The 27,350-nt window shown below is 41.2% G+C and overlaps 2 protein-coding genes across 3 annotated transcripts; one reads left to right on the top strand and one right to left on the bottom strand.

Annotated features, from left to right (window-relative positions):
• Positions 1-1,198: 1,198 nt before the first annotated feature.
• On the bottom strand, positions 1,199-12,964 carry LOC311038886 (uncharacterized protein). Its single transcript, XM_084048511.1, has 6 exons — positions 12,569-12,964; positions 10,473-10,514; positions 9,561-9,590; positions 7,173-7,295; positions 4,071-4,121; positions 1,199-2,195 (listed from the first exon to the last, which is right to left on the bottom strand). The coding sequence occupies exons 1-6, from the start codon at positions 12,831-12,833 to the stop codon at positions 1,633-1,635; spliced, it is 1,074 nt and encodes a 357-aa protein (XP_083904637.1). The 5' UTR covers positions 12,834-12,964; the 3' UTR covers positions 1,199-1,632.
• A 6,596-nt stretch (positions 12,965-19,560) lies between these two features.
• LOC311038978 (GPI mannosyltransferase 1-like) lies at positions 19,561-27,143 on the top strand. 2 transcript variants are annotated; one of them, XR_014600116.1, is made up of 8 exons: positions 19,561-19,815; positions 21,135-21,308; positions 21,744-21,864; positions 22,247-22,493; positions 23,066-23,169; positions 23,652-23,802; positions 24,399-24,500; positions 25,077-25,214. XR_014600116.1 is itself a non-coding variant. In XM_084048609.1 (8 exons), the coding sequence occupies exons 1-8, from the start codon at positions 19,657-19,659 to the stop codon at positions 25,245-25,247; spliced, it is 1,233 nt and encodes a 410-aa protein (XP_083904735.1). In that variant the 5' UTR covers positions 19,561-19,656; the 3' UTR covers positions 25,248-27,143. The 2 variants fall into 2 exon arrangements, 1 of the variants encoding a protein (XP_083904735.1); XM_084048609.1 differs by having other exon boundaries at positions 23,648-23,802; positions 25,077-27,143.
• The last annotated feature ends 207 nt before the right edge of the window (positions 27,144-27,350 follow it).

Genomic DNA, 27,350 nt, shown 5'->3' with positions numbered 1-27,350 from the left:
GGAATAGCTACAAATAGAGGGAGATGGCATGTGATGAATGAACTGCACTCAAAGGCCGGAACCATCCTCCAAAATCAATCATACTCTCATTTAATCAGTCAAGCACAGGTCTGCAGTCCATCGCACGCACGCACGCAAGCACACACACACACACACACACACACACACACACACACACACACACACACACACACACACACACACACACACACACACACACACACACACACACACACACACACACACACACACACACACACACACACACACACACACACAGCATAAAATAAAGTTACGACCTCAAGGTCGTAACAACTCACTGTGTCTTGTTTTGTCTTTCCAGGGACAATGAGAACTCGAAGTAATTACACAAATAAGCCATGCATACCAAGCCAAACCCACTGCAATATGAAAGGCGCCCATGTAAAAATCATCTTGTTAAGTCAAATTATCCTATTCACTGCACTAGGGTGTTTATGGAAATAGTGAAGGGGTAATCTTGTAATATAAGTTAAACAATATAATGTGCCTCTGTGGCCAGGAACGGTGTGCAGATTTTTCCAGGCCACATTCATTAATCATTTATAGACACAAGCACGCACGCACGCACGCACACACACACACACACACACACACACACACACACACACACACACACACACACACACACACACACACACACACACACACACACACACACACACACACACACACACACACACACACACACACACACACACACTAATGGAAAGGATGAGAGCAATTAAGGTAGATGTTGGTACTTAGCTCCCTCTAGCGGAGTAAACTAGGGGCTGCTTTCGGATGTGTAACAAGGTAATCCATGTCCGAAAATGTGTTAATATGGCATAGAAATCAGAAAGGTCAGAGGTCAAAAGTCAGAGTGTGAAAGTTGTTAAGCATGAGGAGACGCATGTGTGTATCGAAGTTTCATGGCTGTAGGTCAAACGGGGAATGAGTTGTACCTGTTCAAAGTCAATTGAGTGCTATAGCGCCACCCTTTGGCCAATAGTTGTGAGTTTCATGTCTTAGCCGTTTGACATAGCTCTCTACCATATTGCCGAGTTTCGTAAAAAGTGACCACACGGTTAGGCCAGAACTGCAAAAATGGTGGAAGAGGAAAGCAAACAGTTTCAGCATCATCAGCCTGTTCATAATTCAAATATGGGTAGAGTACTCTACTTTACAGACTTTGATATAAGTGGTTTCAGCGGTTTCAGCATCATCAGCCTGTTCATAATTCAAATATGGGTAGAGTTTCTCCATAAAAATGCATTGTCTATGAATGTAGATGCGAGTCATGTCTTCAGTGTTGTAGAAGGACACCTCCCCCTCATCATAGTTCAGCAGGACTCTGATCCTCTTAGGATGCCTCTGCACTGAGATGTATTCTACGCCGTTAGTGTACTTCTTACTGTGTCGACATAAACACCATACTCCATTTTTTGGTGTGACAGATTTATCTCCCTTCCTGTCGACAGACTTTTTAACATAACCTATATTCCATCGAGGATGGTCTCCAACCTCCACCTCCCAGCTGTGTTTCCCTGAACTGAAACCCTCTGAACCCAGAACACTGGGATACACAGTGAACCTCTCTGGGTTGTCAGGAAGCTACAGCATTGTCTCTGTATCTCTCACACTGGTCAGGTCTTCAGACAGAGAGAGATAGCCGTTTGCTGTGTTTGGGTCCAAAATGACAGGACTGAACATGACCTTCTTCTTGATCTCCTCACACATTGTGTAGGTCAGATTACCCAGGTGTTTGGCCACATCTATCAACACCCCTGAGACCAGCTGTGGTTCTAACAATGTATACTGTCTGAAAAGTGAAGGACGGGGTTTCTGCAGCTCTTGTTCTATTTCAGACATTTGGTCTGAGAGAGAGGATATCTGCTCCTGAATGTTCTTCATCTCTCTGGTGACAAGCTCTGCTTTCTGCTTCTCTTCCTCCTTCAGAGCTGAAACTCTTTCCTCCTCTTCCTCTCTCAGGAACTGGTGGAGCTTTTCAATCTCTGTTCTGATCTGCTTCTCTGTGATCACCACCTGCCTCTTGTTGTGTAGAGAAACGTCTTTGTATGTCTGTTCAAACTCATTGTATTTGTTCCTGTTGTCCTGTATAGTCTTGAGTTTAGACTTCAGTTGGACCTTCGGATCATACATTAGCCTGGGCTTTGCTGTAAGAAGGAAGATAAATGCATGAAATCATAAAGAACAGCATACATATGAATAACACCTGGTAGAATTGGAAATCAGAGTGGCAGTTGGCAATGTTTGAAACTACACATTGTGAATAGGGTGGGGTTGTCTAAAGTCTAATTGGTTAATCTTTAACCCTTCCATTGTGTTAGGTGTAAGTTTAAATACAAGTCCCCTTTACATTTCTTTATTGGAACAAGGCTTCACGATAATCTCAGAAACAGCTATTTTAAACGCAACAAAATGAATTAACACCATTTTAGTTAAATTATTCAAATAATTGCAAAATGGGTCTATGTTCTGATAGTGCTCGTTACTATAGAGTGTTCTGTCCATATCCAATATCTCTCCAGCTCTTTATTAAACAGAAAATGCATTTTCAGTGCTCTCTCCTGATTGGCTTAAAATGTGTCACCTACCTGAAAATGTACTATATTCTGTTTACTAAAGAGCTGGAGAGACCCCTGTGACCGAACAAACGCACTGTAGCAATGATTACTATCAGAATATAGTACTTGAACCTTTAAAAAAAAAATACAGTATATATATATACAGTATATATATATATATATATATATATATATATATATATATATATATATATATATATATATATATATATATATATATAAAATATAAATAGACATGTCCGCAAAAGACGGACATCAGATTTACTGCTCCATTCACTCCCTGGTTAACTTATTACTTAAAAATCCTGTATCTTGGCTCGTGTATTTTTTGGTGAAACATGCTATTTTCAACTGGCTGCAATTATGGAACGGATTACTGCGATCAGATTTTTTTCCCCACAATTCTACGAGACTCCTGTGTGTGTAATGAGGGGATCACCGTGAGGACGGTGATCACGGAAAATATTTTGTGACTACTTAAAAAATGATTAAAAAATCTTTGAAAATCTTTAAAAATGCTGGCCCTGGCTGGGAATGTTTTAAAAAAACCTCTGTCAGGGAATGTGTTAACACTACAGATGTCACTATTTTTAATAATATTAACAAAAACAAGTATTTTATTTTTATATTTTATTTTATTAGTCTATAATAGCTAGATAACATCATTATCCATTGTCTTCATTATACGAAATGGACTGAGTGAATTTGAACATTTTTATAATTGAAAACGAGCTATATTGAAAGATGAAACCCTAACCCCAAATAATATTTAGTGTTTACATGGATATGAATGCATAACAAGTCAGCTATGACGGTGGGGGGAAAAAAAGTATTTTGGGCTGAGTTAAATCACGGGTCAAATTCGACCCGCTAACACCAAAAGTGTCAGCAGGTTTCTAACACAATGCAAGGGTTAATAGGATGATAATTAACAATAAAACTTATGGACAGTTGTACTATAGGCTGGTGGTTCAATAGGAAAACATTCACTAAAATCTGCTGATCTACAAGATCAAAACACAACACGTTGTGAGCTGGTACATTTGCTATTCTTGGCGAAAAGAGTTGGTGTAGATGGGAAAAGGGAGGGTAATGAGTACAGACCCCTGGGGGACCCCAGTTAATGAAGTACAGGGTTTAAGTAGTTAAAGATACTCTGAATGTTACCTAGTAGTAAATTGGTAGTAGTAATAATAATAAAAATGGATTTAATTTATATGGTAAAGTGTATATAGAATCAGTGACAAAGTGACCATTAGCATTTAACGTATTAATGGATAAAATCACAAAAAATTACCCATATTAGTAAAACCTATTAAAAAGTATTAAGCTACCTGTTAGGAAAGCCCCAGAATACAGCAACTCACATCTACCTTTACATTAAAAGCAACGTAATTGTAATAAAGAACAAGGAACATTATTGTATGAATGAAAGTTACATACTTGGGGAAATATGGAGAGGCCTAGCAGGTTTTCGGACCATCGACGGGAATCCTGTAGAAATATAAAATCATAAAATAAAGAACAGCATGAATATAAACTAGAAAAAGTGCTCCTCGGAGCACAGGTCTCCGCCAGGTCATGTAGGTTATTGTGGCCTCCTAGTGGTGCTATAATATGCCTATGAGAAAAGGGTGCCATTTCTTCTTAGGTCTTTCACGGCAATCAGGCACTGCATTCATGATTTGAGGCATTTTGTTCCAAAAATGTGTTTTGCTAAATTAGACCTGCTGGTTGCAGGCCAATGTGAAAGGGGGGCATTTCTTCCTCGGCATAGTGGGAATGTGCGTGCAAAATGTCACGGAAATTGCACGCTGCATTCATGATTTGAGGCATTTTGTTCAAAACGGACCAATCCTGCAGACTTTGGAAGCCAATGTTAGCCAATTAGGATGGAATATGAAATATCGGACAGATCCGTCAGGATCACATGACAATAGATACTCTGTACCGATTTGCGTGATTTTTGGACAGAATCTGAAGGAGTAATATCTAAAAATGTGTTTTTACAAAAGTCAGCCTCCTGGTGGCGCTATAAAAAGCATATGTGAAAAATGCAAGGCAGATGTTTTTCCTTGGCCTGTAGGGAGTGTACGTGCAAAGTTTCACGCAGATAGGTGCAGTGCAGTTGCAGTTAAAAGCGCCAATCGGCCTGTTATAGCGCCACCATGAAGCTGAATTGAACATTTCAGAGATTAGTTCATTTAGTGATTTTAAGGTCTGATCTAAAGAGAAAAATACAAATGTATATTTAAAAAAACATGATAGTGGCAGAGATGAAATGAGAATCAATCTGTATACAGTAAAAAACAATATATATATATATTTTTTTCCTGTGATGTCTTAAAAATAAGGAATTATCTGCTCCAATGGACAGAAAGGCAGCTGTCTAAGACCTTCGTCATACAGAAAACACCAATAAAGAACGCCTTGGAGCAGCCAGAGATCCACTTCTGTTCAAATTTTTATTTAGGGCAGACTTGTGTACTTTTATTGAACAATTTGTGGACAAAAATGTCTTATTTCCCCCTGGGATTGTACTGCTATAACTGACATAGGCAATTGAATTCCCCCTACATTAAGTGATTTGAACATTGTTTATCATAATGCATGAGTACTAATAATCGAGGGCAGTGTGTGAGTGAGTGAGTGAGTGAGTGAGTGAGTGAGTGAGTGAGTGTCTGTGCGTAAAGGCGCTATCAAATGAAAAAGCCACTGCCGTTTAAAATCTGAATTTTATTGTATGTGTGTATGTATGTGTGTGTGTATATATATATATATATATATATATATATATATATATATAATGAATAAGAGAGAGAGAATCTGAATGTTATTATTTATATATATATACAGTAATATAAAAAAAAAATATATATATATATATATATAATGAATGAATGAAATGAATTATTATTACAATTATTGTTGTTATTATTACTACTCTTAACAATATCGCGGAACCACCGCTCGGAGCCGCTCAGAACCGGGACCGCCCGGCCCAGAAAACGCTGTGATGGAGTCGGTTCTGACCAACACTGCAGAGGAGCCGGGTTAGAACGGAGGCGTCGCAGGGGAGCTGTGTACTGTAGGTTGCAGGTGCCGGTTTTGGAACTCGCTTCTCTGGCGAACAGCCTTTTTGTATGCAGTTGAAGCGCAAGGGGGCGGGGGGGGCGGGGTGGCAGGTGGGGAGAGAGCCTGGCGACGCGAGCTATGTTAGTGCACTGAGTGGGGGCAAACGCAGTCCCCACAACATCATTTACGATTCTGTGTTCAATTCAATGTGACGTGTGGGAAGCCTCGCCCCGAAGGGGCGAGGCTTCCCAACTACATGTAAAAAGGCTGTTCGCCTCCTGGACGCGTTGAAGGGTTAGGCCTATATGGAGAGTGAGGATCCAAGGAATATTTAAAATATTTCTATATTGAAGTGGACTGTTGTGGCACCACCATGAGGCTGAAGTGAAACATTTGGGGTGTGGCTTCGTCCTTATTGTGCGTGCAGTTTCACAGCAATTGGTACTTTAAGTGTTCATGATTTGTGCCATTTTCTGCAAAACGAGCCAATCCTGCAAAGTTTGGAAGCCAATCATATGTAGCTGATCGGAATCGAATATGAGAAATCTGACAGATAAGTCTTGATGTCATGACTACAGAGATACGGTGTACTGAATTGCATGAGGTTTGGATAAAATCTGTAGTATAGTACCTGAATTTGGACCAAACTACCTGAACTACCGACTTAGTGCCCAGCACACGGACGCAGCTCTCGCTTTGGATTGGACGGCCCTCAACAAGGACCCCCTCACCCCATATTCCCGCAGCACCAACTAAGGTGTGCTCACAAGATCCTCATGTTGTGATCACGAGATAAACAGCTGTGGAAACGCGATCCAATGCCGCATCGGCCCTGTGCGCAACATGGACCATGTCAATTAAAACTCGCACAATAGGTGGACAATAAGAAAGACAGTACTATATAATAAAAAATGGAGTAGCCCACAATATGTAACTGCAATGTATATTTGTATACACAAATAAGCACAACAGGTATTATTTTGCCAAATAAGTTTTGATGTCATTAGCATTTAACTCATGGCTATTAATTTTGGAACACGATACATTTATCTATAAATGAAGGTTGCTACATCTCTCTATATAATTAAGGAAACCTCTGTGGACACAGATCGGTCTGTCCTCCCTGGTTCTCCTCAATGGCTGGAGCAATTTATCTCAATTTGCACACGGCCATTGTCTATTAGCATATGCAGCAAATAACGTCGCCCGGTTTTAACTTTTCCAAAATGTAAGCTGTTTATTCAAGCTTTAATGTCAACACCGGAGAATCGGAGTTTGGCCTATGGGAGCCGTCGCCATGCTTATATCATCTTCATGCCACAAGCACGCAGATTCACACGCGCAAGTGTGTGTGTTCGCTGTGGGTTTGCGACGGGTGTGTGTGTGTGTGTGTGTTCGCTGTGGCTCCACGATGCGGTGTGTGTGTGTTGGAACTGTTGCAGGTACCAAGTACAAAGTTACTTTCCATACCTGATGTACTGCCTGGATACTGTGCAAAACCCACACTGCACAACCTTTGGGTGGTCATATCCCCGGACGGGAATGGTCTAGTAACGGAGATATTTGGTTGGACCACCGGGTTGACTGTTTTTTCTGTAGGAAGGAAGAGAAAATCATAAAATCATGCATATACGTAAATAACATCTAGAAGGACTGGGAGTCAGGGTGGCATACACTCTTTGATTCTGTCTGCTTTGTTGACAGAAACGAGGATTCTTTTTATCATTTCAGATACCTTAAAGATGAACAGACTACGGCCAATGGATTGGATCAATCTTGACAAATACAACAGCCGCTGTTTTCAAATGTTTATATTGAAATTCTTTATTCGGAATAACCCCTTGAGATGAACCATCTCGTTTTCAAGTGGCTCCGCAACACCGGATATGTAACGCTTCGTTCTTCTCTTATCATTCTTTTTGCATAGTTTTCAGTTATGTGTGTATATTAGGGCTGGCCGGGTATTGCCTACAACCTCACGATCGATACGCATCACGATACAGAGGCCACGATACGATATGTATCGTGATACGCGTTGATTTTGAATAATGACGGCGTGTCCTTCTAAATTTACTTAACAGTAAAGTCCTAGACCACCGACTGCTGATGTTCTGACCAATATATTGTCAGAAAACTTAAAGTTTCCAAATCAATTTGAAAAACTTAGTTGACAACATAAACAAAGCAAGGAAATAAATACAAATATAAATAAATAATGTTTTGATGGATAAATGCAAAAGATTTAATCATGTATATCGTCATTGTCGGGCAGAAACTGATGCTGACGTTTTGTTTTTTGAAAGCCGCGTCACACACAGCATTTCCTGCCGTCTCGATATGGTAGCCTCTGTTTCGATACGATTATCGGCAAGGAATGCGATACTATTATTGCCGTGTCGATTAATTGAACCCACCCCTGGTGTAAATATGTGCTGGGCACTGCAAACCAGCCCCAGCGTTAGCTCCGTTCACTTGTGTACCAGGTAGCTTCACATTAAAGGTGTTTTAGCTTGAATATTGGCTTAGTTTATATTCTTTACCAGTATGTGTGAAATTAAACAAATGGGAGGAATTAACAAGGATTCTGCAACATTTGACTTTCAGAATGGTACACCTGCAGTTAAGTATTAATTGTCACTGGATGACCTTGAAAAAATAATTGGAAAAGTTGTATTGGCCGAGAAAAGAGCAGGAGTAACGCAATGAATGTAATGATGACTGATATAGGCACAGGGGTCAGTCTGGGGTATCCCAGCTGAGGAAAGACCCCAACCGAAAGCCAGAAAAAGATTCTTCTGGCTGCTTTAAAAGTGTAATAAATCAACTCAGAATATTAAAAAAAAATATATATATATATATATTATGAAACTCTGACATTAACTAGCTGGGGTGTTCTGGGAGGTCTCAAAATAGATGACCCCCTAGAAAGGAGGTCTGAACAATTTGAACCCCATCAATTTTTGCACAATCTTCCTACAGAAGCTTTCTTTTTTCTTGTATGCATTGTACCGCACTATAATGTGTACTGATTTGCATGAAGTTTGGACCAAATCTGTAGGAGTATCAGAAAATGTGTAAAAATCTGCCTCCTGGTGGCGCTATAACAGGCCAATGTGAAAAATGTATGGCAGCTGTTCTGCCCTGTACGGAGCCCCTAAAGGGACATAGTGTTGATTTTTTTTCTCTCGTGGTAACGTCATATGGTGCACAAATCAATATGGTGTGTGAGCGTGATCTGTAAGTTGATCCCACGACTTGTTGTCAATTAGTTGTACGAGCTCTTGTCTAATTGGTTCTTGTTTATTCAATACTTATTTGTTTTAGCTCTTGCTCATTTGATTTTCCTACTTCCTACTCTCATCTGTTTAAGAAAGAAGGTAGCTGATATATTGCACTTTTTCTTTAGCGCTAGGTATACTCTTAGTTGCTTGTTTTAGAAGAGAATGCACTTAAGACTTCTGGTGATAAGTAGTTTCCTTGCCTACCTATGTTGAATGCACTTATTGTAAGTCGCTTTGGATAAAAGCGTCTGCTAAAGGACTGTAACGTAATGTTAATAACTTTGTGCGCAAGGTTGGCTCTATTTGGTTCAACATGGTTGGCTAACCTTGTTCAGCATTATAATTTTCAGCATAACCGTGTTCAGACAAACTGAAACATAGGAGCGATAAGTGAAGTAGGTATTCGACTTTTGGTTGTGATCAAAAATCTCATTGTATCTATGATATTCTTTAGAACTGTTTGTGTCATGAGAACATCCGCACAGTACATGAATACTACGTGGCGATAAAGCATAAAGCAATACAATTTTTAATTGGAACAAGATTAATATCTCTATAAATGAAGGTTGTTACTTACCAGGGATCTTCGGTTTGATCTTTCTTTTTTCTGTAGGAAAGAAGATGAAGAACATCATGAATACAAATAACACATAGAAGAAGTGGAAGTCAGGGTGCATACACTCTTTCATCCTGTCTGCTTTGTTAACAGAAACGAGACAGATTTTTCATAATTTCATGTACCTCAGATGAACAGACTACGGCCACTGGATTGGATCAATCTTGACAAATACAACAGCTGTTTTCAAACGCTGTTTTCAAATGGTTGGATATGTAACGCTTCGTAATCAACACGTTGTGTCAGTAAAATCTGAATCAGTTTTCAGTTTTTGTAGCACCGTCCTATGGCGTCGCATAAATCATATAGACATACAGGCATAGAAAGCACAGCTTATGAGGTCAATAAAGTGGCAAGAACAACAGTGCAGTTCTAGGTGTATACAGTATATGTGCTGGGCGCTGCAAACCGGGCGTTAGTTCCGTTCTCTTGCATTGAAGAGTGAACTGCTCATGTGCAATAATTTCAATGGTGAGTCAATGGTAAAGATCTGTGTGTCCTGTCCCAGAGCAGTAAGTTTAGACAAAGTAGAATGTTTTTTATCTACATTATATGGCAGATTATACATTTTACTTACTAATCATTAACTATATAACATTTACTTTGTTGGTTTGCTAATTTAAAATATACACTTATATAAATTATATATTTAAAATGTATATCTATTTAGGTTTGGTGGAGGTGGGACGGTGCCCTAGCGCCCTCTATTGACCAGCCACCACCGACCCTGAATGTATCTATGACTGTATATTCTTTGGAACGGTTTGATTCTTTGTCATGAGAACATCCTACCATGACATGAATATTACACAATATTGTTTTATTCGGATTCAAATAAAGTACATTTCTGTATGAATGAAAGTTGTTACATACCAGGGGTAATCGGGACCATGTCCATCTGGTTGACTGCTTTTTCTGTAGGAAGGAAGATAAAATCATTAAATCATAGAGAACATCATGAATATAAATAAAACCTAGAAGGAGTTGGAGTCAGAGTGGCAGACACTCTTTCATTTTTGGTGGTGAATTTACCTGAAAACTGGCAAAACATTATGTTAACAAGCATGAAAAAAAGGAACGACCGGAATTGCGAAAATCTTACGGGGGTTTGAACAGCTGGTGGGCAGTTTCAACAAGTGCTGTTTTTCCGGATGTGTAGTTCTTTGACTGTAGTGCCAGAGCCGTACAGCTCTGACTAGTGCTATTTGTAGAAGCGAGGACAGAGGACTGCACACTACTCAACATGAAAGCATATGCATGTGCAATATAAAATATTATTATCCATATTATCCAACAATATAACAATATTAGTGCACCATGACAAAATGAAAAAAACCTTACATTATTATAAATAGCATTACCATTAACCACATGACATGAACCCTAGCATGCCTATTCTGGGGGGAACATTCGCCAAAAAAAGAGACATGAATTACATCAATAATTATGAATGACAGATTCTGGTAGAAGCGTGCAATTTATCACAATAAAGCACAGAGACGGCACAGAGCGGCAACTCCGGTTCATGTTGTTTATGTCTGTAACTCTTGTGTCAGTATGTCTATGTCCGTGAATCGTCTAGTTTACAGACACAACACCAGTAGATTCCATCTGTCGAGGGAGTTTACCAGTATTTTCATGGTGGCTGTGTACATTCCCTCCAGTGCCAATACTAAGGAGGGACTGTATGAACTGCATGATGCTATTAGTAAACAGCAGACTAGTCATCCTGATGCATTTTTTATTGGGTTGGGAGACTTTAATCAGGCTGAACTTAAAACGGTTTTGTTCAGTGTGAGGAGAGTCCCCGCAAGGCTGCAGGGCCGGACAATATATCTGGGTGGGTACTTCGAGACTGTACAGAACAGTTGAAGACATTTTTAACACATCCCTGCGTCCAACTCGATCTTGTACCAAAATGCCTCAAATCTGCCACCATCATTCCAGTACCAAAGAAGTGCCCAGTATCCTGCCTAAATAACTACCTCCCCATAGCACCGACACCCATCATTATGAAGTGCTTTGAGAGGCCGGTCTTGGAGCACATCAAAAGTGCCTTGCCCCCCAATATGGACATCAGCATGCATATCGGGCCAATAGGTCCACTGATGTAGCCTGGTAAACCCTCCCTCAGGAAATCTCATTTCCATTTAATTTCAGAAGTGAGTCTGGCCTGATCCGCCTTTCTGCAATATTGGCTCTGTACGCCGAACTGACGAACCTATCAGCGTCGTCGCTCATCGTTCTGTGATTGACAGCGACAGTTGGCCAATCGGGTGGCGAGTTCGAGTGAGCCCGAATGAAGCCGAGTGCAGCCTGAGTGCCTCCGACAAAAGACGAACGGCAGCCATTGTTGTTGTCCGAGTGCCTTCACTGTTTACTTTTGTTTTTAAAACGGCCTAAAACTTCTTTTTTGAGGCACGGAATTTACTGTTAAGATATCGTTTGGATAGAATTTAGTTGTTTTAATTAATCATGACAGAGCCTATTTAAAAATATAAATTCAGAGAACCGGGAGGGGCGGGCTGTGACACGCATGTATCCCAATAAGGCAACCTATGGCGATCTCAAAAGTCCCGTTGCGAGGTGGTAAAAATCCACTGCAATTGGCTGAAGGGGAAAAACGATCATTGGCTGAAGGGGTTGTCAGTCAACGGTATTACTCCCGCCCAACTCCAGCCCACAGCCAATATTGCAGAAAGTCGGATCAGGCCAGACTCACTTCTGAAATCAAATGGAAATGAGATTTCCGGAGGGAGGGTTTACCAGGCTACCACTGATGATGCTGTGTCACTGTCTACTGCCCTGCACTTGGCCCTAACACACATGGACAAGAGGAACACGTATGTCAGAATGCTGTTCATTGATTTCAGCTCCGCTTTTAACACTTCCTACATAGACTCAATTTCAAAGCAGGAATCTGGGCCCTTGATGTCTACGCAAAGTCATCCATTAGGATAGAAACTTACCCATCACTTTCTCCAATTCCTGTGCAGCATTGTTGCAGTTTATCTTTTTCAAAATAGTTACTGTTACTTCCACAGCATTGTCCTCAGTGAACGTTTTAACTATCTTGTCTACAATCTCTATTATACTTTTACTCTCAATTGCGTTTCGTCGTATGCGTGGTTCTTCTCTACGATCAAGTAAAGTGCTGCAGAATTTCTCCAGCTCAGTCTTCTCCAGATCCTCAAGGGCGTCTAAGATTGCTATTTTAGGTGTTTTTGCAGCCATAATATATCCAAAGAAAACTTTTGGTGAAGTAAACTGTGACTAGACGTAGCATGCAGTGACGTATATGGAAATATGCGCAAAACAAATAGACGACGACAAAGTGAAACCAGCTCTTCCAGAGTGGAAAGGATTTTTTTTTAAACGCTCCGCCTCTCTTCTCGTGTAACTATGTTGTTGTAAACGGGAAAAACAAGTTCCTGATTTGTTTTAAAGAACAGGAAGCGTTTCATCCAACCAGTAGAATAACAGCTTCTCACAGCACAGTGTTCCGCTAGCAACAATGGTCTCTTCATAATAAGAGTATCCTTTAGAGTAAACACAAGCCATTGAAAATCATTGAAAAACGGTTAAAGACGCACTGAAGTGACATTTTCGGTCATACCCAGGGGGCAAAGGGGGGTATGCTGCATTTGCTCTGCTATAAAAGGTTGGCCACCAGAAATAATATCTATGACCCCGTAGGATCACAACCTATATGGACAACCCGGTCAATTTTTTGCTGGAAATCCAATATGGCCGCCTCAATATTGGCCCCTATCAGTACCCAGGGGCAAAAGGGGATATGCTGCATTTGCCCTGCCATAAAAGGTTGGCCACCAGAAATAATATCTATGACCCAGTAGGATCACAACCTATATGGACAACCCGGTCAACTTGCTGCTGGAAATCCAATATGGCCGCCTCAATATTGGCCCCTATCAAAAAATAGCTTTGGCAATAACTTTTGAACCAGATGGGCTAGAAATAAAAACTTGGTGTCTATTTCATGGTTTCAGAGCATGAGAAACTCAATGGAATACTTATCTTTATGATTGGGTGTGTCTGGCCCTTTAATCTGCATATTTCCAAGATGGATGCCACGCGAAAATGAGTTTTACTATGACTTTTACAGTGACAGCTTACTGTTATGGCAAAAAGTCTGCTTTTTAAGCAATATGAACACATTTGGTCAGTTTGAGCTTTCATTTCTATTTTGTCAATATGGCTGCAGTCATAAATAATGTATGGTATTACATTTTCCCCCAGATTTATTGATTTATAGATCTATAGTTGTGGGGATGATTGCAGAGAAAAATCGGAGAAAAAGCCCACAATGTATCTTATGTATCATTTTAATAAACTAAATACAATATAAACATACACATGCACACTCCAAGACTTGCCAAAAACTTCAACTTTAGGGCTATACAAATTAACATAGTGGTATGCATTCAAGTAACATAACAAAATATAGACTACTTAGTGACAAATAGAGTAAAGGCGGAGTTGAGGTTGCCTACAAAAGGTTCATTTTGACCTCGATGGTGCTGTCTTGCCTGCTTCTAAAGCCAATGATACTATGGTACAATGCTATTCACTGTCACTGTTGTCATGTGTTGCACTGATCCTGCTGCATCGTGTCTCCAGTACCTGGCAACGGCATCCTAAGTAGCATGGAATTGCCTTCTTTGCACAGGAACAGAGGCATGATATTGCCTTGTTCATTGACAAAGGCAAGGCTGGCTCGGTAGATGCAAGAGGGACTGCATTGCTAGCACTGAGAGACCATCCATACTCTGTGAAAGAAGGAATATCCGGCTTGGCGATATGTGCACATTTATCTATTATGGTTGCTAGAGCAGCTCTTCTCAGGTGCAGGTCAAAGGCATTCTCTGTCGGGGGCAGCAGCTTTAAGAGGGTTGATCTATTATTGAGGAACTTGTACACTCTAAGCTTACTCAGGTCAAAATCCTCCGGGTGGTCCGCTTTGGATGTATATACAGCAATTGTGAGGTCTCGTGCCTGATTGATGACGTCATATGAGAGGGAATCAGAAGAGTTTTCACCAAACTCCTCAAGTGCAGGGAGATCCAGACGCATGCTGGCCTTGAACCATGCCTTCTTCCCAGTGAAAAAGGGACAGCTGGTGGTATCTCTGCCACTTAAACTATGGATAAAGGGCACAGAACGACACTGTGCAAGCCCCAGTGCTGATACCATTTGATGGATAGGAAGGTATGAATTTTGTTCTCACCCACAGCTCTGGAAGGCATCTGAGATGGGTTGCTGCATAGTAAAGGCACATGATGATGATGTCTGTGTCATTGGCATGGATGACAACTCTGTCAACTTTGTCATTCTGGACACTGTACAGGGTGTGGTGCATTATTCTTGTATCAGCTTCCTGTTGTGTGGATTCTAGTGCAGGGACATCTTCAATAGACCCCTCCTTGATCACCACACTCCTTGTCTCTTCTTTAAACCACCCACCCAGGTAAAGATGTGTTGGACCAAGGGCCGACTTAAGTTTCTCATTTTCACACCATTCGTCACAGAGGAAACTCAATAGGTTTGCCTTGTTAGCTGACACAGCAAAAAAACTCCTGAGGATCTGGAGCTGTGTAACGCATACTGACTTCATATTCTTTGGTAGGTTTTGGTCGAGCATATCTGTGTTCTTGCTCAGCTGTCTTAAGACTAGGTCCACTGTACCGGTCACAACAGAAGTGAATGATCTCTGTGCCAGCAGGCACATCATTCAACAGCAGACGTTGGTATCGTTCAGCGATTGTTCCACATGCTTCACCTTTCAGGAACGACCAATGGCGTATGGCATACATGGCATCAATAACTACTGCTGTTTTTCTGTCTTCTGTAGGCAGGTCAGGGATGCATGCAACTTTGGTCTCCTCTTTCAGGACCTTCACAAGGCTTGCCTTGGTACCTGTTCTCATCCTGCCATCTTCCTGGAAGAGGGAAGGGGGGAAGCCACTGCACTCGTGGTTGCCTATAAAGTCAACAAGGTTGAGTTCTCCACCACTGGCTATGATTTGGGTCATGCGCAGGAGGGCAGTAATTTCATTGCTCTTACCAGGTGCTGAGGTTTTCCCCTTAGACTTTTTAGATTTTGTGTTTTGAGTGTGGGAAGTGTTAAGCTTCATTATGCTTGTCTTCTTCTGTTCACTGGACAATGACTCACACAGTGCCTTCAGACCCAGTTCTTTCACACTCATCAAGTGGTCCTTGACTGTGGAATCAGCACACTGTCCTGTAGATATGTTGATCGTGGATGATGTGCTCACTGTAAATGGGTTAGTCTCCACTGCTGCCATGACCTTGACTACCATCTCTGCATCCCGGATTACACGACTCTGACCAGACTCATGGTGTGGGTTGGAGGAGTGGAGGTGGAGCATAGACTTGAGCTCTGCAGAGACAGCTGCAGTGAGTGGTTTTGTGTAGACCCATTTTGTCCTGGCAGCAGGGCTGAGTGTAATGCCATCCAGACTGCTTGCTTCCTTGGCATCGGCATTATAGGTCTGCTCCAGTAGCATGTCAAGAGAAACACTGTTGTGGCTGCCATCTGCTCGTCTGCCAACAAATACACCTGCCACCAGTGCTTCATGTACCTCTGAAGCTGTTTCTGGTAGTTTCTTCATCTCAGCCAAATACAGAGGTAAAGATTGCTGCCCGTACTTGTAGTGGCCTGCTGCAGTGAGGTAGGGTAGCATTCTTGCTGATTCACAGAGATGTCCTGTCCAGTCACCTTCCCGATCGTAGTAGATAAACCTTTGGAGAATATCTGACATCTCCAGGAAGGTTTCCCAGAGGACTGCAGTTGGTTGCCCATTCAATGATTCCTGAAAAGGCAGCAGCTGCTCTCTTAGGACTGCCATCTCTGGACTGCCATCTCTGTTGCCATAACAGTCAGCTGTCACTGTAAAAGTCATAGTAAAACTCATTTTCGCGTGGCGTCCATCTTGGAAATATGCAAATTAAAGGTCCAGACACACCCAATCATAAAGATGAGAGTTTCTCATGCTCTGAAACCATGAAATAGACACCAAGTTTTTATTTCTAGCCCATCTGGTTCAAAATTTATTGCCAAAGCTATTTTCTGATAGGGGCCAATATTGAGGCGGCCATATTGGATTTCCAGCAGCAAGTTGACCGGGTTGTCCATATAGGTTGTGATCCTACTGGGTCATAGATATTATTTCTGGTGGCCAACCTTTTATGGCAGGGCAAATGCAGCATACCCCCCTTTGAGCCTGGGTACTGATAGGGGCCAATATTGAGGCGGCCATATTGGATTTCCAGCAAAAAATTGACCGGGTTGTCCATATAGGTTGTGATCCTACGGGGTCATAGATATTATTTCTGGTGGCCAACCTTTTATAGCAGAGCAAATGCAGCTTTCCAAAAAAAGGGGGTTTTGCCCCCTGGGTATCATTTTATTTTGAAGGTTCAGCCCGAAACGTTGGCTCAACGACTCTAAACCAATCAGAAGGTCCCATCCCTTCAGGCTATGGGACGTTGGATCTCAATCACTTCAGCCGTGCTGGCACACGGGCACACGGCTAGTGTTTGTTTACAAGTGAGAGAGAGACGGCCAGTGAAGCACGTTTGCTACTACCTGGCTTATTTCGAACCTATAATGTTTTCAGATACATATTTTAGTGTGCAGATGAAGTTTAAAATGAGTAATACACTCATCTTCAATGAGATTCAAAACGGAGTATCTCTGTAATTAAAATCAGCTGTGTTTGAAGAACGTGCAGCTATGGGAATCAAACAGGTGCATGTAATCAAGATTCATTTATATTCGTGAAGGCTGTATTATGTCATCACGCAGCACGTTTTCGTTTACAGGAAGTAATTAAGATTGGCTTTTTAGGGACTTTAGATGTAAAAATTCACAAAAAAATGTTTTTTTTTTTTCATTTTTTTGGCATCTATTGTTAGGTATGCCCATATGATGACCACGGATATGCTCTAAAAGTGTGAAAAACATATTTTTCATTTCACTACACCTTTAATTTGCACATTACAAATTATAATATAAATTAAGCATTTAAACGAAGCTATACAACACAAATGATGTTTCTGTGTACCAAAAAAAGTTTTTAATATAAACATTAACAATTTATGTAAATGGATAAATGCTGTTCACTGGAGTGCATATCCACACGTTTCCGAGGGCATTGTGGGCATCACTTCCTGTCGATTTGATCCCTTGATTGATTTGATTGAATACTTCATTTAGAAGGTTGCAGAGAAAAAGCACATGGAAGTACAGTTTACAATACAAGGTCAACTAAAATGTACTCAATTCATCTGAGACAATAAATGACAGACAGATATACACTAAATAAGAAAAAGAGGTTGCGCATCAACAATGGGTTTTCTCAGTGGAGTGCTAGACCCAAAATCCAGTATATATCAACAGTAGGAATTACATAAATCCCAAAAAGGTTGCACATCCAAAATTTCAAATAAATGGAGGACAAAGTACACATTTCCACTTTTGTATTGGCACCCACCAATAAATGAACGCTTACGCGAAATGTGAATAGGTTACTTTGAAATTTTGGATGTGCTACTTTATTGGGATTTTTTAATTCCTACTTTAGGAATAGGTTATGACTTTTACAGGGGCCAAGTATTTTTAGGGCAGTTTTGAAAGTGAGTAGGGTTTTGCACTCCTTCACTACTTTTGGTAGGGCATTCCACATTTTTGTTGCATAGCAGGAGAATGAGTTCAACCCCTTGTTTGTGCCAAGTCTGGGTTGGACATGATCAGTGGAGCTGCCTCTGGTGTTGTGAATGATTGTGGACTTCATTTACGTTTTTTAAATACTTTGACAGGTACATGGGTATCCCAATGTTGTGTCGTATCTTGCAGGCCAGGCCCATTGCAAGTTGCCGTACTCTGTCCTCAACTCTGAGCCATCCGACCCTAGCAAAATGAGCAGGTTAGATGAGTCAGAGTTGAGGACAGAGTCCGGCAATTTGCCGTAACCCTGATACCTGATCAAATCGACAGGAAGTGATGCCCACAATGCCCTAGAGACCTCCTCTATCACGCCACACTCAGCCGGAGATCGTGTAAAAAAAGTAGTGTGGCGGCCCATCCAGTGAGGTCAGAAACGTATTTAGAAAAGTAGATCTCACCTGCACAATCTACTATTATTATTTGTAGCATATTTTGTTGTTGCTTTTATTATTGTTTATTTACTTCTGCAAATAATATTATAATAATAATACTTTTCCAAGAGTGACCTGGCCTAGAGGCAGCATTATTACAACAATGGACAAACAAAACCAAAACAATAAATATATCTAACACACAGATGAACACAATATCCAGGTTAAGTGCAAAACAGGATCAGAAACGGTGCTATTTCTTACTATTATTATAAAACATGAACCACTTCAACCCTATATACATTTCGGCCATTTGAAAATAGCAGCTCACAATGCTCACAAAGCTCACTGTGAGCTTGTAGATCTGCAATTTCAAAGGATTTTTATACATTTGAAAACATGTGAAATGGGACATTCTGCATAATGAGTACTTTCTACTTTTGGTACTTTCAGTACATTTTGATAACAATACGTTTTTTACTTTTACTCAAGTCAATTTTGATTTCCGGACTTTCACTTGTAACAGAGTGATTCTACATTGCAGTATTGATATACTTTTTACTTAAGTAAAACATTTGAGTACTTTTCCCACCACTGGCTGTAACAACATGACATAAAGTAAGGTGCCCTCCTAGAGTGGAATTACGGTAGACGCTGGTACTACTGGCATTATGGTAGACGCTGGTACTACTGGCATTACGGTAGGCGCTGGTACTACTGGCATTACGGTAGACGCTGGTACTCCTGGCATTACGGTAGCACGGCTTCAACCTGTGTCCGCTGCTGTACCGCTACATAACCACGAGGTGGCACTGCGGGGCCGTGCTGGGAACGCTGTAGTCAACAACAAGGATCTAGTGGCTAAGCTAGTTCTCTATAACTATGGAACATACAGGCTTCTGCTTAACGTAACATCATGATGAGACTGATGGATAAACGTGTTGTTTTCACGGCCTCCCTGGTGGTGAGGCTCGGTCTGGTGTTCTATGGAGACTACCAGGACAGAACCATGGCTGTGAAATACACGGACATCGACTACCATGTGTTCACTGACGCTGCCAGGTTCATCACTGAGGTAACAGTCTAATAAGTTTAATATATATGACTATTTGACAGTATGGGGCCAAGTAACGTGATCAGAAATAATGTAAAACGGGAGTGTTGGGTTGTTATTTTTGCGGTATGACCGTATGCTGTAAATGAGTGTGACTTACTTCATCCACTTCCCTGTCAAAGCCTATGTATAGAAAAAGAAGGTATAGACATCTACGTGATTTCGGCTGGGAGCCAAACTGCGAGTGCAGCTTTCTCGCTTAAACACCGCACCTTCAATACGGGTCTCTGTACAGTGTGTTGCCATGTCCGCTTATTATAAGCGAGTGCCGCAACCACCAATATTCACAAGCAACTTTGCAGGAAAAGAAGCCCAATGTCGCTTTAAGCGACATTGGGCTTCTTTTCCTGCAAAGTTGTCGCCCAATATGTCGCTTTAAGCGACATTGGGCTTCTTTTCCTGCAAAGTTGCTTGTGAATATTGGTGGTTGCGGTTTTTTGTGCTTGTTTCTGAAGTGTAGTTGCTTATTTGGGCTTGTTCCTAAAGTGCAGTTCGATCATTATGAATGAAGTACAAAGGACCTCATTGGAAACAAGCCAATGGCTTTCTTGGGTTTTTTAATTCCTATTAGCTGACCTTGTATTGACCTGTACTTTCATGTGCTTTTCCCCCCTGCAAACTTCTAATAAAGTATTCAATCAATCAATCAATGAATCAATAGTTGCTTATTTGTGGCTTGTTTCTTAATGTTGTTGAAACCAGTGGATCTTAAACATTTTCATGTCAAGGAAGCCAAATGAATGTGTATTTGTCCGCAGACCCCCCCCCCATCTAAAAATAATTTATGCCAGGGACCCCCCATACAAGATTTATTGTTAAAATGTTTAATTATTTTTCCAAAAAAAAAAACACAACTTTTCGTCAACTCCATCAGATGTCAACTCTGTCAGATATGCCATTTTATGGAGTTGACATCTAAAAAAAACATTAACTGGGAGGTTGGCCCAAATGGTTTAATAGTCAACACTTGATCTTTTAAAATATATTTTCCCGGCATAATTGAAGAATATAAAAATACAGATGAATAAATTAAAGGTTTTGTCCCAATTTTCAAGAATAGGTTATGTATATATGTTGCCCTTTACGATATACATTTTAAATGCTAACTATGTTAACTTTTTAAGCTTTTGTCCAAAAAAGAAAAAATCTGTCCGTACTTAATCATTCACAATAATTTTGTTATGTATTTTACACAGTGAAAATACCTAGATATTTTCCACCTCTGCTATCACTGAAATGTTGCCGCCTTCGTCTCATCTGTCATGTTGTGTGCTGTTCAGGGCGAGTCTCCCTATAACAGATCGACGTACCGCTACACTCCTCTGCTGGCCTGGTTGTTGACCCCCAACATCTACCTCAGCCCCGTGTTCGGCAAGATCCTCTTCGTCCTCTGTGACGTCCTGTCAGGCCTGCTCATCTTCCACCTCCTCTGCCTGCGAGGCGTGGACTCCCAGGTCCGTTGTGGTCGCTTCATTATACCAGTGGTTCTTCTCACACTTTGAAATTTCAAGGACCCCCCCCCCCCCCCCCAGTTTGGTATGCGTTGTTAGGGCCACGGACCCCCATAACTCAAGAGAGTGTTCATTTGGAACCAAATGAGTTGCAGACCTGTAAGGGTCCATTTGGTTCCTAATTATCATTCAGCTGGGGACTCCCTGGACCCCTGGGGGTCCCCCGGACCCCACTTGGAGAACCAATGCATTATCCTACTATCAAGCCATTTAGACCTGAAGCCTATTCTAAAAACCAAACGCCTTCTAAATCCTAAGGTTTCTGAAAAACTTTTATAGAAAAATAAATCAATAAATATTTATTGCAATATTTAGCCGTGAGTTCCTTTTTGAAGGAAATGCACTTCTGATCAAGTTTATTTGGTTTTATGTTATCAGAGGGCGTGTCGCATCTGTTCTCTGTGGCTCTTAAACCCCCTGCCCATGGGAGTGTCCAGCCGAGGCAACGCAGAGTCCGTGCTGTCTGCCCTAGTGCTGGGTACACTACACTGTATGGAAGGTAGGAGCTTTTCTTTCACCCAATACAAAGGGTGTATTCGGGTTATGCATTGACATCATCTGGCTGCCTGGATGCATAGGCGTGCAAAAATATGACATCACAACGCAGATTAGGACCCGTAATAATACATGTCATTTCTTTATTTGTATTTTATCATTTTAGTTTGTGTACTTGTTGTGTGCTTCTGTTGTTTTTGTTTTTATCTATTATGTTATACTGCTTTGGCCTTGTATTGGCCAGGTCTCATTGGTAAGAAAAGAAAAGGGAAAAAAAAAAACCTCAATGTGACTTCCTGGTTAAATAAAGGTTATATTATCCCGAGAACTTTAACCGATACAGCTCTTATTAATAGCAGATGTAAATGTACCGTGCTCTTTTCTAGGCCGGCGCCTGACGTGTGCGGCGCTACTCTACGGCCTCTCTGTCCACATGAAGATTTACCCCGTCACATACGCCCTGCCCATCGCTCTGGCCCTGCGAACGGCGCCGCCCAGAGTGGAGGAGAGGACGCAGGCGTGGTGGAGGAGAGCGCTGCGGTTCATCAGAAGCTTCTTCAACCGAGAGTTGTTTCTGTTCGTCACAGTTTCGGGAGGAGTGTTCTGCGGCTTTACTGCACTCTTCTACCACATGTGAGAACCAGACTCAAAGAGATAAGAGAACGTACCACCACAGAGTCTAGGGGTTCGAGTCCGCCACTTTGCATCTTGTTTGGCCGAGCATCTATACAAACACAATTAGCCATTTTCGGGGGAGGAAAACCTGATGCAAATTATACAAAAATAATCGCTGTATTTAGAAAGGACAGTGTAGAGATAAATGGGAAACTGACGGCAGAGAGGGGAAAGACGAGTAACACGCATCTCCAGACATTGTATTGTGTCGCAGTATGCCTAATAGGATATTAAAGAAGTTAACCACTTATGCCCTATATACTTCGTCATATGACAAATAGCACAAATAGCAGATCTACAATCTCATAATGCATCACGGTGTGATGTGTTGTACATCTACTATGTTTGGAAAACTTTAAACGAAATTGAAACATTTTGAAAGATTTCGAACATTCGCCAAAAATAGAGATGCCAGGTTGTAAGTGGTTAAAGGGAGTTGACGGTAAAGGACTATAAATAAATAAATGAATAAATTAAGTAGTGAATTAGTGTGGATGGTAATGCGTCCTGCGTTCCTTTCTGTTGCACAGCTATGGTTGGGAGTTCCTCAATGAGACCTACCTGTACCACCTGACAAGACGGGACACCAGACACAACTTCTCCCCCTACTTCTACATGCTCTACCTCACTGCAGGTGTGTACCCATCTGTCCAAACAACACGGACACATTTCAATACGGACTCATTTTGTTGTACCGTCATTTAGAATAGTTGATTTTTTAAATTTATTTGAAGGACCCCCAGATAAATACGATTTGTTTTTTTTATGTTTGAGACCCAAATCTACACTGCAAAATACCCCTTCAAGTGGTCAGATGGTAGGGCTGCGTGCATTTCCAGAACTTTTAATGATCAACTTTTAATGATAAATCAATCTATTGTGTACTGGCTTGACTCATATGGAACTAACGTAGTATCCTTTAAATTCCTATTTATCGGTATCAAACTGAAAACTATATGTTAAATAATCATTGAAATCTTATTGTTTTTGCCAATTATTTGGGGGCCCACATGCAAAATATCCTAACCACCCACCAGGTTGGGAATCACTGCTTTACCCTCATGAATTCCGTGACACGTGTGTGTGTGTGTGTGTGTGTGTCCTGTGTTCAGACAGTGGGTGGAGTGTGTGGCTGGGCCTGGCAGCGTTCCTTCCCCAGCTGGGTCTGGTGCTGCTGGTGTCCTGGGCGTACCACACTGACCTGGCTCTCTGCTGTTTCCTGCACACCGCCATGTTTGTCTCCTTCAACAAAGTCTGCACCTCACAGGTAACGGCTGATGTTACGTCCCAACTTCTCATCTGAGAGCAAAATGATATTCTCATGTCAATCAGGGCTGGGTGATAATAATAATAATTGTCTTTATTCTCAGGGATATTTATCTTCACAGTCTGTTCCAACAGAAATAACATAACCATCTAGCACAAAACAACATAACACCAACACCATACATAAAGTCCCCAGTATACACAGAACCATAGTCGGTCTTAGTGCAGCAATGGCTGAAGGGACAAAACTCCTACTAAAACAAACTTTTTGCCATTTCAAAGTTCTGTATCTTCGTCCAGGTGGCATGAATCTGAAGTGACGATGTAGGGAAGGATCCGTGTAATTTGCTATTGTGAGTGCTAAACGTATGATGGCTTTATTGTTCATATCGGAAAGTTTGGGTGTGGGAAGTCTGATAATCTGACGTCAAATCAGTATCACGATTATTTCAAACTTTTGGGACGACCTTGTGTAGAATGAACTTGTTGAATATAGTCAATAGTGAGCATTGCTGAGCGTCCTTGTGTAGAATGCAGTAGCATCGGCTAGAATGTTGTAGCTTCTTATATTGACCTTTGCTCTGTGTGTCATCCTAGTACTTCCTGTGGTACCTGTGCCTGCTTCCTCTTCTGATCCCTCAGCTCAGTCTGTCTCCAAAGCAAGGAGTTGGACTGTTGCTTCTGTGGTTTGCTGGCCAGGTAATGAGTCTCATCATATTGACCCAAATGGCCCTATTCTTAACCACTTAAACCCCAGCATCCTTATTGTGGGGAAGGCTTTTGCAGAAAATAGCAGATCGACAAGCTCAGAACGAGACGCAGTGCGACACATTGTGAGCTTGTCGATCGGCTATTTTCAGCGAAAGCCTACTTACTATATCGAGATAAATGCAGGCTGGGAAACTGAAGCCCATGTTTTTCATTCTAAAAAGCAACAACAACGTTGCCCACTTTTTAATGCCCAGAATGTTAACAAACTCCCTCTACAAGAATATGATTTATTCCAAGACTGAATGCAATAGCCCATTCACAGACTTGGAGCAAGTTATTAGACTATCACAAGTTATTTATGTCGACTTACGCGGTCGTACAAAGACGTACATGGTAATTATGAGGACGTACAACTGCGTCATCCACCCTACCAACATGTTTTTCCCCCCTCCAACGTAATATGAATACAAATATACTGTACGGTAAATGTAAAAGTACTTCCAATGAATTTAAGGCATGTGTGTTGTGACGCTTAAATCACTATAGTGTTGTCTTGTGGCTCAGGGTGTGTGGCTGGGGCCGGCCTACCTGCTGGAGTTTGAAGGCTACAACACATTCCTGCTGATCTGGCTGGCCGGTCTGCTGTTCCTGCTCATCAACTGCTTCATCTTGCTTCAGATTCTAGCCCATTATAAACCCACAACGCGGACCACACACAGACTCAAGGTTGACTGATGAAAGTGTGGAAGGACTTCTTGTTCTCGTTCCTTGGATTACAACTTCAGCATTGGGATTTCTAAGGAACATTCACCTATCAAAACAGTGTATTGTTGCTGTCTAGCAGAAAACCTTGTATCTCCGTGTTTCAGCTGTGCAGATTAATGCCCTACTTCGTCATACAGATAATGCTCTACCTCGTGTCATGCAAAAGTAGCAAAAGAAAGCTATTTTGAAAGTGCAAGTGGTTAATTGTGTGTGGGTTTTATTCACCTGTTTCTTGGCTGTGTGTTTTCCACTTCCTGTCGGATTTCATTGGATATCATTAATCATCTGACCGGTTTCATTGGATTTCATTGGATCAAAAGACAGGAAGTGGAACACAGTGAAAAGCCTAGGAAACAGGTGGATAAATATTTTATTTTGTATCCATTGGAACACAGGTTCTTTTTTTGCATTTCCTGAAAAGTAAAGGTTTTGTTCATAAGAGGTTTCTGTCAGACAGCACTGATATGTAACGGATGGGAAGAGGTGTTTATATACTGTAACTCGAGTGGTACCAGCTCAGAATGCAATGCCAACATTTTATTTGTATCCTAGGTCCTCGTCTTTTGTCCCCACCTAGCGACCATTTACAGTTTTGCACTAATAATTCAGCTCCATGTTCTCCTGGACGCAAAAAAAAGGAGCTTGTGTCAGTTATTGAAATATTTAGGAAAACCTTTTACGAGACTTTACAGGCACAAATAAAAACAGGTTCTCTGTGCTTTTAGAACACAGCATTTCAGTCAGCTACTGAAATTGGGTGTCAGTCCCTCATGTGTGTCCACATTGAGCATTTTAGTTGATGAGCGCAACACCTGTATGCTTCCAGTATCAACGGCCAAGTGTGTGGTAAACATGGAACCACAACACAAAAAAAGAGTGGTTTATCTTACTCGGGGAAAACGTGGAGTAAAGTAAACCTCTAACTGTCTGAGAGGGATTTCGGGAATAAAATGACACAATATATACATATGTACAGTATATGTATGTTTTATTTGTAGGTGGGGGGTGGAAAAATATATTGTTGATATGATTAACAGTGACCAACTTATAAATGACGACTCGTTGAAGGCAAAGAAGTTGCCAGGGCACATACTGTATTCACGTGTTGTGTAAATCTCTTTTTTTATGTAACTTTCTTTTATTTTTTTCTACAGCGCACGTTCATGGAAATTTTCAAACATACATTTTGTTTTGAAATAAGATCTTTCTTTTCTGTGAAAGACATTCATGAATAAATCATGAGAGAAAAAATATGTAACAATAGTTTCAGTTCTGCTAGTCAAGCAGATGGTTTGGGGGTTGAATGTTGAGACTTATGGTTGAGACCTCATTAACACGCAGTCACACACCATTGCTTTTGTTCAGGTTGTACAGCTGTTGTGGGACAGCCATCGCTTGAATGTTTGAGAGAATTTCACGCAATGGAGGTTGTTTTCCTTCCCATGAAATGCACTGAACATGTGGTGCTTGATGAACTTGATTGATTGATTGATTGCTGTCATGGCTGTCACTCCATTCTAGGCTGACTTTCCTCACATTCCTGTTTGTGTCACAAGGTTCATGACAATCAAGTTGAACCAACTTTTACATTTGGATGTTAATGCCAATTTGGAGGACTCTGGCCAATCATGCCGCGTTCACACTTGTAGTGACAAAGCAACAGTGGTGAACAAAGTACTCAGCCAGCCTTCACTGATTATCTGGTGCAATAATCCAGCTTTAGGGCACGGTCACACCACACTTTTATTCTACCTTTGAGGGCAAATTCTGCAAATGCATTTCAATGGGAATGGAGCGTTTTTTTTTGCAGAAATCCGCAAATGGCAGCAGAACGCTCCATGCATTGGCAGAATCTGCCCTGATGGGTAAAATAAAAGTGCCGTGTGACCGTGCCCTTAAGCAGCAACACTTTCAGGTAACCACTTAAAGGATGACTTCACCCATGTTCAACCCATCTTCATATAATTGGTCCTCACTAATGCTCAGGCTCCAAAATAAATCTGCTCAGTCTGTCTCTCACTCTCATAGGTGGTCTGTGGCAGGCCCGGATTGGACGTTCTGGCACTTCAGGCA

This window comes from Gymnoscopelus microlampas (assembly GCF_963454915.1).
Source record: "Gymnoscopelus microlampas genome assembly, chromosome: 22".
Lineage (NCBI taxonomy): Eukaryota > Metazoa > Chordata > Actinopteri > Myctophiformes > Myctophidae > Gymnoscopelus > Gymnoscopelus microlampas.
Note: the sequence above shows the minus strand (reverse complement) of the source record. Positions and strands in the feature narration are given on the sequence as shown.

Bases quoted from the DNA above. Each gene is read 5' to 3' on its own strand.
- LOC311038886 (XM_084048511.1), bottom strand. From the start codon at position 12,833: ATGGCTGCAAAAACACCTAAAATAGCAATCTTAGACGCCCTTGAGGAT. The intron at 7,296-9,560 runs GTAAGTAACAAC...TCCTTCCTACAG, and splicing joins GATCAAACCGAAGATCCCTG to AAAAAACAGTCAACCCGGTG. The intron at 2,196-4,070 runs GTATGTAACTTT...TCCTTCTTACAG, and splicing joins GCCTCTCCATATTTCCCCAA to CAAAGCCCAGGCTAATGTAT.
- LOC311038978 (XM_084048609.1), top strand. From the start codon at position 19,657: ATGATGAGACTGATGGATAAACGTGTTGTTTTCACGGCCTCCCTGGTG. The intron at 21,309-21,743 runs GTCCGTTGTGGT...TTATGTTATCAG, and splicing joins TGCGAGGCGTGGACTCCCAG to AGGGCGTGTCGCATCTGTTC. The intron at 23,803-24,398 runs GTAACGGCTGAT...GTGTCATCCTAG, and splicing joins ACAAAGTCTGCACCTCACAG to TACTTCCTGTGGTACCTGTG.